This window comes from Cornus florida, unplaced genomic scaffold (genome assembly GCF_030987335.1).
Source record: "Cornus florida cultivar Cherokee Brave unplaced genomic scaffold, ASM3098733v1 CherokeeBrave_3.0.0_Hap2_Chr03, whole genome shotgun sequence".
Taxonomy (NCBI): Eukaryota; Viridiplantae; Streptophyta; class Magnoliopsida; order Cornales; family Cornaceae; genus Cornus; species Cornus florida.
In genome coordinates, this window is record NW_026775573.1 from 73295952 (window position 1) to 73308367 (window position 12416).

The following is a 12416-nucleotide window of genomic DNA, read 5'->3' on the forward strand; positions in this document are numbered from 1 at the left end:
GGATCTAGTGTTGGTCAATGCATGATGCTTAATTGATTACTCTTGTATTTTATTGGATTATGCTTATTTTTTCATGGATTGTGCTACCTTATTAGTTTAATTAGTTTATTTTCCTTATCATTAGTATAATTGTAGTGTAGTTGCTTTAATTTCCTAAATAGGTAGACAATCCGTTCTTGTTGTTTGATGATCCAGGCTTCTGAGTGCAAGTAGTATATTTATTTAGATTCTTGTGTGTATTAATTGTGGGTTTCATTGAATGGTTAATGGCTTAATTTGATAGGTTGTGCTACTCACTAGATTGATTAGACAATCTATGCTTATTTTGTTATCCATGTTTAATATTTCAATTAATGGCACACACACTTGTTTTACAACATTTAATCCCCCTAAATTAACAAATACTAGATGTTTAGTGAGGTAAAGCTTAGTGGTGAACTCTCTGTCCCAAGACCCCTCTCTCATTCTCTACACCTCATTTACCTTAGTTTTTTTTTTTTTAATTTAATTTTTTATTTTTTATTTTATATTGCATTGTTTCTAATTAAATCATAGTATAACTCAACCAACAAACCACTTACTTTGATCATTCGACTTACTAATCTAACTTTGATTCCGTAGTACCTTGCAAATCCCTTAGGACGATCCCTTTTCACTCATACTACATAGTACAGTGTTAAGTGGTTTTTATAAATTTTAAATGTGGTGGCCACTTCACACACTCACACTTTTTACATCATTTTGAGCACTCAGCAAGAATCACACCACCTTCTACAAAGATCAAGAGTAAGCCTGAGGTCAAGAGCTGTTGGACAGGACGTCGTAAAGGCAGAAGATTGTCAACGATTAGTGTTTGGTAGAACAGTAGGGTGTGAGCCTGAGTCAAAGTCCATTGTACTTTGTTTCAAATATAGTGGATCGATTTTCTTTGGAGTGCACAGTCCACAAGGTTTTCCCGTAAACAGTTGGTCTATTATACCAATTGGAGTTTCCTGGCAAAAAATCCTGTTGTCATTTCTAACTCTATTTACTTTACTTTATTTTATCTTGCATGAGATTAATTGCTGAAAGAAGTAAAGTTGATTAAAAATACAAAGACACAGATTTGTTTGTAAGATACAAAACTTTCTACACAAGTAATCTTCTGCTGCACACCTCACAAATTGGTATCAGAGCCAATTTCTATACATTGAGTTGATCCTCGTGGAAAGTTTTTTTTTTTTATTATTTTTCAAAAATTTGTTTCATCATATCTTATGCGTTGAAAGAAGGTGGATATAATCAATGTGGTCCTTTATTTGAAAGAAATAATTAAAATTTTTGAAAATCTGAGATGAGAGTCTATTTGTAAAATTCAGGAGGTAAAGCTTTGGCTGTAGTTGAATCAGGTTATACACCACCCACTGAAGAAAAAACTGTGATTAGTAAAGTAACTCAAGTTTTGAAAGATGCTTTTAACTTTACTGTAATTAAAACTGAGCGTAATGATGCTAAAGGAAAAGCCTTATATGCAATTATAAATTCTGTTGTTCCATCTGAATACGCTAGAATTTCTGATTGTAAAACTGCTAAAGATGCTTGGGATATTTTGCAGGTTACTCATGAAGGGACTTCTAAAGTGAAGCTGTCCAAAATTCAAATGCTTTTTCATAACTTTGGGAACATTGTGATGAAAAAAAATGAATCATTTTCTGATTTTTATTCTAGTCTTCTTGTAATTATCTCTGAATTGTGTCACTTAGGCAATAGAGTTAGTGATAAGAAAATTTGTGAGAAAATCTTAAGGTCTTTACCTAAAAGATTTCAAATAAGGGTAGAAACAATCACTGAATACTGGGATTTGTCTAGTTTTAAAGTCGATGAAGTTATAGGTTCATTAAAAAATTTTGAGATGCAAAATTTTGATTTAAATCAAAAGGAGAAGAATCTTGCTTTAAAATCAACTCAGGCTGATAATTCTGTCCATGAAAATTCTTATGAAGATGTTGCTTTTATCTCAAGGAAGTTTAATCAGTTTTTGCAAAGACAACAGAGGAGAAGGAAATTTTGACAATGGGTCAAAATTGAGAATAAATGAAAAGAAAGTAGAACAGTCAAAAGAAACTGAATTCACTTGCTGGAATTGTGGTGGTAAAGACCACACAGCAAATATTTGTGGCCATGAAGGCTTTATTTTGTAACCCTACTTCTTTTGGAAAGTTTTTGTTTAATAGATTATCTTAAAAATGGATCATGTGGGCATTTAATGGTTATTAAGATATATGACTATATGAGTTAACATTATCATTTTGTTAGGTTCGTAGTTCATATATGACGTATAAATTTCATTCATCAATGTGCTCAAGTGTATAACCATATTTCGATACAATTTTGGACCATGGTGAGGCATCCAATTGCCTAAATACCATGTGTAACGACCCACTCTACCACATGGTATGATATTGTCCGCTTTGGGTCTGAGCCCGTACGATTTTGCTCTTGGGCTTCACCCCAAAAGGCCTCATACCAATTGGAGATGATGCACTTACATATAAGCACTTCACCTTTCCTCTACCCAGGTGATGTGGGACTGGTGCAAGAGACACTGTCAGGCTACCACACTGGCGAGCTACGAGTGCACAAGTCCCACATCGCCTGGGTAGAGGAAAGGTGAAGTGCTTATATGTAAGTGCATCATCCCACCATTATTTTATGAGGCCTTTTGGGGTGAAGCCCAAGAGCAAAACCGTGCGGGCTCAGGCCCAAAGCGGACAATATCATACCATGTGGTGGAGCGGGTCGTTACAAATGGTATCAGAGCCTGACCCAGCCGGAAGTGTGCCGACGGGGATGTCGGGCCTCCAAGGGGGGTGGATTGTGATGACCTTGTGGGCGGGTGTGCCGTGGGCGGGTGCAAGAGACACTATCAGGCTACCACACTGGCGAGCTACGGGTGCACAAGTTCCACATCGCCTGGGTAGAGGAAAGGTGAAGTGCTTATATGTAAGTGCATCATCTTTAATAGGTATGAGGCCTTTTGGGGTGAAGCCTAAGAGCAAAACCGTGCGGGCTCAGGCCCAAAGCGGACAATATCATACCATGTGGTGGAGCGGGTCGTTACAAATGGTATCAGAGCCCGACCCAGCCGGAAGTGTGCCGACGGGGACGTCGGGCCTCTAAGGGGGGTGGATTGTGATGACCATGTGGGCGGGTGTGTCGTGGGCGGGTGCAAGAGACACTGTCAGGCTACCACACTGGCGAGCTACGGGTGCACAAGTCCCACATCGCCTGGGTAAAGGAAAGGTGAAGTGCTTATATGTAAGTGCATCATCTCCAATTGATATGAGGCCTTTTGGGGTAAAGCCCAAGAGCAAAACCGTGCGGGCTCAGGCCCAAAGTGGACAATATCATACCATGTGGTGGAGTGGGTCGTTACACCATGCCAGATTCAAACCATGATTTTGTGGGAGCATTTGGCCATTTTCAGGCCAGTGCTCGAGCACAAAGTTTTGTACTCGAGCACAGGGCCTTGGCTGAGAATCATATTTCTGTAGGGTGGCTAATGCTCGAGCTTTCTGCAGGGTGGCCAATGCTCGAGCATTGGGGTGTTTTTTTTTTTTTTTTTTTTTGGGGGGGGGGGGGGGGGGGTGGATCTTGAGGGCAGCTCTCGAGACTTTTCATTGTAGGTTCTAGAGCTCGATCACAAACTTTTGTACTCGAGCACAAAGTGGTCTATACTTATGTTAGTCCAAACATCAAACGCTTATAACTTTTTCGTTTTAAACTCGAATATGGTTGTTCTTGAGTCTAACTTGCACGTTTTGAGTCATATTTATAATGGTATCGGTCCAATTCCATACTTTTGACATGAAATGACCATTTTACCTCTGTTATCCTAGACCTAGGGAAACCTAAAGTCGAGGTTTTTATTCTTTCATCATCCAATTTGGTTAAAAATAATTGGTACACCATCATTTTAACTCCTAACATATAGTAAGGTGCATAACGACCTTTTTTCCCTTGTGTGTTCCCTGGTCAGGTTGGGACTTGGTTAGCAATCCGGAACCCTGGGTTTGGGTCGTCACAATGGGTGCGTATGGATATATATATGTATATGTGTGTATGGATATACATATGTGTGTATATAAAATAGAAGAAATGGAATGAGGAAGAGGTGGTGGCAATGCTACAGTGGTAGGTGATGGAAAATTTTGTTATTTTTTGTGTTTAGAAAGGTTAAAATGGTAGTTTTATACATTAAATTGGTTAATTCACTAGTCAAAGGGTAATATTATCAATTTACATGGGTTGGGGGTGTCTTTGTTAACTTTATAAAACTTGAGGGGGTGTCACTATCCAAAAAAAACTGAACTTATGTATGGGTGTCCTTATAGCAAACCTTAGGGGGTGTCATTGTACATTACCTTCTTCTTCTTCTTCTTCTTCTTTTTTTTTTTTTTTTTTTTTTTTTTTTTTTTTTTTTTTTTTTTAAGTTTCACTCATTAATTGGTAAGAAATTAATAAGATACAATAAAATATAAAAAAACTAAAAGAATATTAAAAATGACCATATCATATTAGTCATAACAAAGTTTCACGTCGGCGGGAAAACCAAAGTCACTCTCGCTGTACCAATACTACTTCATAAGGAGTTGGAACAATGCAACCAGATCAGTCTAAAACCCATTCCAAAACATCTACAAATCATCTAAACCAATCAAAGACTCCCTCGTTAAAAAATCCCATCCCAAACCATTTGAAACCACCTTTCATTCCCAAGCAAAACTCAACACAGACATACCAAAGAAGAATTGTTCAAACCACGTCTAAGCCATAGGCAAGCATCTTACAAACAGAAATCTTTCACCCTCCAATCCCATCATCGTATTCCGGTAAACCACATGTACATTTTCCTTCATCTACAACTAGTCTAGTCCGGATTCAAAACAAAGTCATTTCAGGCACAAATGTCATCCCTAAATCACCAAACAAATCCTCACAATGCACGGCAGTAGCTTCCCCAAAACCTTACCCACCCAAGAACTTCAACCCCCTCTTGTACAGCTCTCCAGGCCACCAAATTGAAAGACTTCAAGAACAGCTCGAGTGGAAGGATGAAAACCTGGGGAAAGCAATGGATATGTACAAAGAACAGAAGAAGCTTGTTTCAGAATTGAGAAAAGATCTAGCTGAGGCCAAAAAACAACTGGAACAATGCAACCAGCTATCACCAATGAGTGAGCCTACTGCAGCAAGGCCACAGGCAGCAAGTGAAAAGGCTCCACATTATCAGCATCAACAAGCAAGTCCTCCACCACCAGTCCCAGCCATCACCACCACCACTACCACCACCACCCCAGCACGTGGACAACCTGCACAGGAAGCACCAGAAACAGGTTTGAATTTGAATTCAAATTTAAATGATAGTCCATTGGTCAATAAAGTGCATGAACACACTACCACCCCTATACACCAAAATGGCAAAAACTCAGACTGCTTTCTCCCACACACCCTACACTTCCAACAGAGCTCACCAAACAGTGCTCAACCCCTCCTACTATCAAACCTAACCCATCACATCACTGAAAAAGCTATACCTACCAAGTCAAATGAGCCAACCAAGTCAAATGAGCTAACTAAGCCATATGAACCTACCAAGTCAAATGAGCTTACCAAGTCAAAGAAATGGTCTGAAGTAGTCTCCCAACAAACCAACTTGATGGTCTTAGATTACATTAAACCATCTTCCTCTTACGGTAAGTCTGTCATTAAACCTCCAAAGGAAGTGGCAATGGAAGGCATAAGGTTTTGGCAGGAAACCCACCTCATTGGACTACCCACACACAAAAGACTTCCTTTTAAAGTCATTCAATCTTCAGCAACTAAGATATGGAACTCCTATGGACTCACTGACACAATACTTGGAGACAATGGTTCCTACATTTTTAGATTTCGCACCAGCCATGAAGCTGAAAATGTCCTCACAAATGGCCCTTGGAACTTAGCTGGGCATCCCTTCTCCCTCAAGAAATGGAGCCTTCAGCCTCCACCACACCACAGCACAGCCTCTTGTATCCCAATTTGGGTTAAATTCTTCAATATACCTACCCATTACTGGACTGCAACAGGTCTTAGTCACATAGCTAGCTCAGTAGGGGTCCCCCTTTATGCAGATCAAGCAACAGTGAGAAGAACTAAACTCAAATATGCAAGAATTTGTGTTGATATTGACATCTCGCAGCCCCTTTTAACTGAAGTTAAACTCATAATGGAGGATGATACAATTGAAAGAATTGGTATTGAGTACCAATGGCTGCCCAAAATATGCAAAAGGTGCAACAAGCTCAACCACACAGAGTTCTCATGTCCACTGAATGTCACTGAACACACCCCTGCAAGGGATAATAGCCCAGCCCCCAAAAGCCCCTCAAATGATTGGATTACTGTCAGAAAAAAAAGAAGGCAGACTGGGAATAAAGCTCCAGCAAATGATTCTCACACTAATAATCGATTCTCCCCTCTTCTACAAGCCAACCACGACACCAATCCATACCAATCCTCACAACACTCCCCATCACATGTATCTCCAACCCTCCATCTTTACCTTCCAATCCCTCTACCCACTCCAAGCTGCAAGACAATGGCAATGTATCAAAATCACCTCAAAGATCAACATCTCAAAATCCTAAAGTCCTAGTGAGAACACAACCCTCACCTTCATGCTGTAAAAAGCTATGCTACTCAAACCATAATAGCCCCACATCAAACCCTGCATCCTCATCTACTATCCCAACTTCACCAACAGCCACACATGTGAAGGTTCACACAATCCCAAGGAACCAAGATCATCACAGTGCTCTTGAGCTTATTCCAAAAACATACACAACCACCACATCACCAATTACAACACCTGCACAGTTTCATTCTGGCTCAAGAGATCATGATCATCACAGTGCTCCAAGTATAACCCCAAGAAGATCCACAGTCAGACTTATGAAGTCTCAAGCAAGAAGAAACAAAAGCCTTAGCCCAGGCTTGATATCTTATGAGTCCCATGGGATTCAAAGGTATCCAGATCCCTCACTTCCCACCACTCCCCAATGATTTCCATCCTAGCATGGAATATTAGGGGGCTAAACATGCCCTCTAGACAGGCTGAGATCAAGAAGATGATCTCTGAGAAGAAACTGGATATACTATTTATTATAAAAACTAAAGTCTCCCCAGTTAATGTGGATGCAATCCACAATAAAATTGCAGCTCACTGGCACCTTGTCCACAACTACTCTTTCTCCCAGCTTGGCAGAATATGGGTTATGTGGAATCCCAATACCATTGATCTTGATGTTGTATGTACAACTAAGCAATCCATCCACTGATCTATATCCATCATCGACCAAAATATCACCTTTTATTCCTCTTTCATTTATGCTTCTAACTTTGCTGCAGAAAGGCTCTCCCTATGGAAGGATATCAACCACCATTCTACTCTATTTGGCAACTCCCCTTGGCTGGTTATGGGTGATTTCAATATTATCTCTAATTCAGCTGAGAAGAATGGTGGTTCTGTTAGATGGAATCCAGCCATTAATGCCTTCTGTGAATGCTTACAACAAGCTGAACTTGAGGATCTTAGGTTCACTGGCATCTTAACAAAAGCTTTGGCTCAGCCTGCATTGCCAAAAAGCTTGACAGGGCCCTCATCAACAAGCAATGGAACACCTCATTTTCAAGATCAGAGTGCACCTTTCTTACCCCTGGAGTATCTGACCACAGCCCCATTTTAGTTACAATTGATACTAACTCCCCCACAAGATGTTTACCTTTCAAGTTCTTCAATGCATGGTGCTCTCACCCTCTCTTTCTACCATCAGTTCAGAGTGCTTGGAACCATTATATTCCTGGGACAGCTATGTTCCAAGTGGTTAAAAAGCTGAAATCTCTAAAGCACATCCTCAAAACCAACTGCAAGGTGGACTTCTTAAATGTTGATTCCAAGCTACAGGCAGTTAAAATAGAGCTAGATACATGTTAAAAGGATCTTGATCTCTCCCCAAGTGATACTCAACTCAGACTGCTTGATCTCTCTCTTACTAAGGAGTACACAAGACTTTCAGATCTTCAAGAATGTATGCTCAAGCAAAAATCCAGAATGGTGTGGCTTAAGCTTGGGGACTACAACTCATCCTACTTCCATAAATCAATTGCCTCTAGAGTTAACAGGAAGAAGATTTGTAGCTTAACCAATGCAAATGGAATTCGACTTGATAATGCAGATGGAATTATTCATGAAATTGTCTCATACTTTCAGAATCTGTTTGGTACAAGCCCTCCAACTACCCACACTCAAGCTGAACTCTCAAGAGTCATCACCAAGGCAGTTCCCTTACATCTTCACCAGATTTTGGATTCTATCCCATCTCCACATGAGATTCAATCTTGCATGTTATCTCTAAATAAGGACAAAGCTCCAGGCCCTGATGGCTACAATGCCATGTTCTTCCACCAAGCATGGAGCATTGTAGGTAATTCAACAATTAAGGCCATCTCTGAGTTTTTCAGGAATGGTAAGCTACTAGGTGAAGCTAACTCTACATACATTTCCCTTGTCCCAAAGTGTCAAAACCCCTCCACCATCAATGATTACAGACCTATCTCATGCTGCAACACCATCTACAAATGTATCTCAAAGCTTTTAGCTAATAAGCTACAACTGGCTCTCCCTCACATCATTGATCACACCCAATCAGCCTTTGTTCAAGGCAGGAAGATTACTGACTCAGTATTACTCACTCATGAGCTATTGAGAGGTTATCACAGAGACATTCCCCCCCCCCCCCCAAGGTGTGCTATCAAGATTGATCTTAAGAAGGCTTTTGACTCAGTTAAATGGGAGTTTACACTGGACTGTCTTTCCCATCTCAACTTCCCTCCAAGATTCATCAAGCTAATCCAAGCATGCATCACATCCCCGTCCTTCACTGTTGCTATTAATGGAGAATTCAAGCGGTTTTTCAAAGGGAAAAGAGGCTTAAGACAAGGTGATCCTATTTCCCCATTCCTATTTATCATTATCATGGATATTTTTACTTCAACTGTTAAGAATATTATCTCTAGAACCCCTAGATTCAGATACCATTGGAGGTGCAAAGAGTTGGGTATCACCCATCTCTCATTTGCAGGTGATCTTTTTCTCTTTTGCCATGGTGACATTACATCTGTATCCATCCTAAAATCAGCCTTGGACCACTTCTGCACCATGTCAGGACTCTCCATCAACCTGTCCAAAAGCTCAATATTCCTCTCAGGGGTAGATCCCTCTACTAAAGCAACTATTTTAAGCCTACTAGGAATTAATAAAGGTTATCTCCCTATTAGACACTTGGGGGTTCCTCTAATCTCAACCTGTTTAAGGGCAGCTGACTGTAGGCCTCTCATTGAAAGGATCACCCACAGGATAACTCATTGGACGTCAAGGTCACTATCCTATGCAGGTAGGCTACAATTGATTAAATCTGTCCTAGTCTCTACCCAAGTCTACTGGTCAAGTATATTCATCCTTCTTAAAGGGGTTTTTGATGAGATCAATAGAATTCTCATGGCATTCCTTTGGTCTGGCATTGAAATGAAGTCCACAAGTGCCAAGATTGCTTGGATGGATATTTGTAAACCTACGGAGGTAGGAGGTTTGGATATCCCTAACTTGGTTATTTCAAACCAAGCTGCAGTTATTAGATATATATGGGATCTTCTAACAGACATGTCAGATAGAGTTTGGATTAAATAGTGTAAGACTTACCTCATCAAAGGCAAGAACTTGTGGGCTTTAGCAATTCCTCAATCCTGTTCCTGGAGTTGGAGGAAACTCCTTCAACAGAGGCACCATGCAAGAAACTTCATTAAGCACCAAGTTGGAAATGGCATGTCTAATTGTTTCTGGTACGATAATTGGCTTCCTGCTGGACCATTGAGCACTCGTTTCCCTTCCCAAATCCTCACTGCAGCTGGTCTAGACCTTTCAACCACAGTAGGCCACTTCATTTCTGGTGGAACTTGGAATTTCCCTGCATCAATCTCTTCGGCAATCCCAGAACTCCTTGCACTTGGAGCTCCAAATAATTCAGGGAATGAAAAATTGATTTGGGCAGCCTCACCATCTGGAAGTTTCAGCCACAAGCATACTGCAGCTCTCTTATCACCTTCTTCTCCATTGGTTTCATGGTAGAACTTGGTTTGGAAATCTCCAGCTATACCACGAATGAAATTCATTATGTGGCTAGCTGTTCAAGGTCGCCTCCCTACTTTGGATAGAAGATCAATGGCTAGATTTGACAATGTATGTGCTCTGTGCAATGTCAACCCAGAATCTCATTCTCATCTGTTCTTCTCATGCGAGTATACTTCCCCAATTTGGACTTTCTTCAAGGCGAAATGCAAGATTTCTATTACAGCTCTGACATGGCCAGAAATTGCTTCAGTCTTCAGTATCCAGTGCTCTTCTCCATCACCATGGAATCTACTTAGAAAGCTCTGCCTCGCGACTTTGGTATATCACATTTGGGAGGAGAGCAATACCCGTATCTTCCGTGGATCAAAGTTATCACAGAATTCAATTCGGGCAAGGATTTCCCACACCATTACCTCTATCATGAAATTAGGGATCTTCAGGGATTCCATTGCTGCGCATCACATTCTCAAGGACTGGGATCTTTCGCCGTCTTGTTGCCGGCCGCCGCCGCGTCCACCTGATTGAAGATTTGAAGCCTTAAGCTTCAATCGCTACAAAAGCCAGTCACCGGATGTGTATCAGACCACCATTAACGGCTAATTAGCCGTTATTTGATGCTCTGTTGTTGATTTTATTGGGCCTAGCCCTTGTATCTGTTAGCCTTTGGGCTTTGGTTTCCATCATGTATGGGTTGTTTGGGCCAAAGGCCTCATATGTACAGCTCCCTTAATTATTATAATATTAGCTTCATTCTCCGAAAAAAAAAAAAAAGTTTCACGTCGGCTACAATCTACCTGACGCAACCCTTCTCCTTTATCCGGACTTGGGACCATTCGTTTAAAGAACACATGAGAAGTTTTAGAAAGTATTAAAAATCTAGAATAATATTTTGGGATCATGAACTGAGGTAGCTCATAATTGTTGAGGTTCTAGAGCTTGAATCACTGGTCTTGTTTATGTTGCCACTTCGCAAACCCTATTGGGGGTCGAGCTGCCCAGACAGCTCACGGTGGGTTTAGGGATCAATGCCCTGAAGAGTTTTTTTTTCCCTTTTGGAAGCAGCTTATGGTGACATTCATCAAAGCATGAAAATACTTCAATCGAACGAAGTCGTGTAAAGTTTGATCCTAAAAAGTAAAGTTTGCTACGATTAATTTACGGGTTATGTGATTGATTGAAGTTGAAGACATTTCAATGTCAGAATGGCTGGGTTTGACACCGATCGAAGTAAGGAATACTCTGATCGATCGAAGCTATATAAAAGTCGATCCTCAGAAATAACAGAGGCGGGATTTGGTTCCTTAAATTGAGTTATCTTTCCTTTGCAATTTGTACACTTAAGGAAAGACTGATTCTATATAAATATTAGGTTTTGTACAAACCTTAGTAGGAGAATGCGTGATTGATGTTAAAGTGCGAGAGATCGATAGAGAGATAGAAAGAAAGAGAAAATCTAATAAAGCTTTTCTTGTAAACATTTATCCTTATTGGTGATAGTGAATTTTTTTTAGTGTGCTCCGTGGATGTAGGCTAAACGATTTTGCCAAATCACTTAAATCCTGGTATTGATTGTGTGTGATTCTTTTTCTTATTGATTGATTGTTCACGCTTTATTCCCAACAACTAGTATTAGAATCTTGGTTTGCGAATTTAGGATATAGGGTGTTTTTACAAGTTACCAAGGAAGAGGAGTTCTTCGTATTCGACATATTTGTTCGTGTGGTAGTAATTGCGATGACCGTGTCATCTTTTTCCTTTTTTCGGCATTCATTTTTATTTATTTATTTGTTCAATTCTTTTCTTGTTGTCTTAGGGTTTTGTATTCGGAAATGTTTTCCGACATCGCTTGCATTCACTTTAATTTAAATTATTGTTAATGCCTGAATTAATTGTGTAGAAAAGCATGCTTGTTTAATTTCATTTTGTAGGGGTATGAATGCGTAGTTTCTTCGGAAACACTTTCATTTTTTGGGGTATTTGCGTAATTAACTTTTTGAGATATTTTAGCTTAGGGACGTTTTTACAATTATTTTTGTGAGATATTAGAAGATGAACCATTTTGTAATTTTTGAAAAGTGTGACAAGTGTCACCTTTTCCATGGACCATTTGTTGACTTTTGATTGGAACACTTGGAGGCTTAGGATGATGACATGTGTAGGGATGGGATTGAACCTTGTGAGGAGGCCTAGGATCATAACAAGTGGAGGG

The 12416-nt window shown here is 40.1% G+C and overlaps 1 protein-coding gene across 1 annotated transcript; it reads left to right on the forward strand.

Annotated features, from left to right (window-relative positions):
• The first annotated feature begins 10249 nt into the window (after positions 1–10249).
• On the forward strand, positions 10250–10732 carry LOC132301739 (uncharacterized). Its single transcript, XM_059798969.1, has one exon. The coding sequence runs from the start codon at positions 10250–10252 to the stop codon at positions 10730–10732; it is 483 nt and encodes a 160-aa protein (XP_059654952.1).
• Positions 10733–12416: the final 1684 nt, after the last annotated feature.

Excerpts from the sequence above, each read along its gene's own strand:
- LOC132301739 (XM_059798969.1), top strand. The coding sequence starts at position 10,250 with ATGTGGCTAGCTGTTCAAGGTCGCCTCCCTACTTTGGATAGAAGATCA.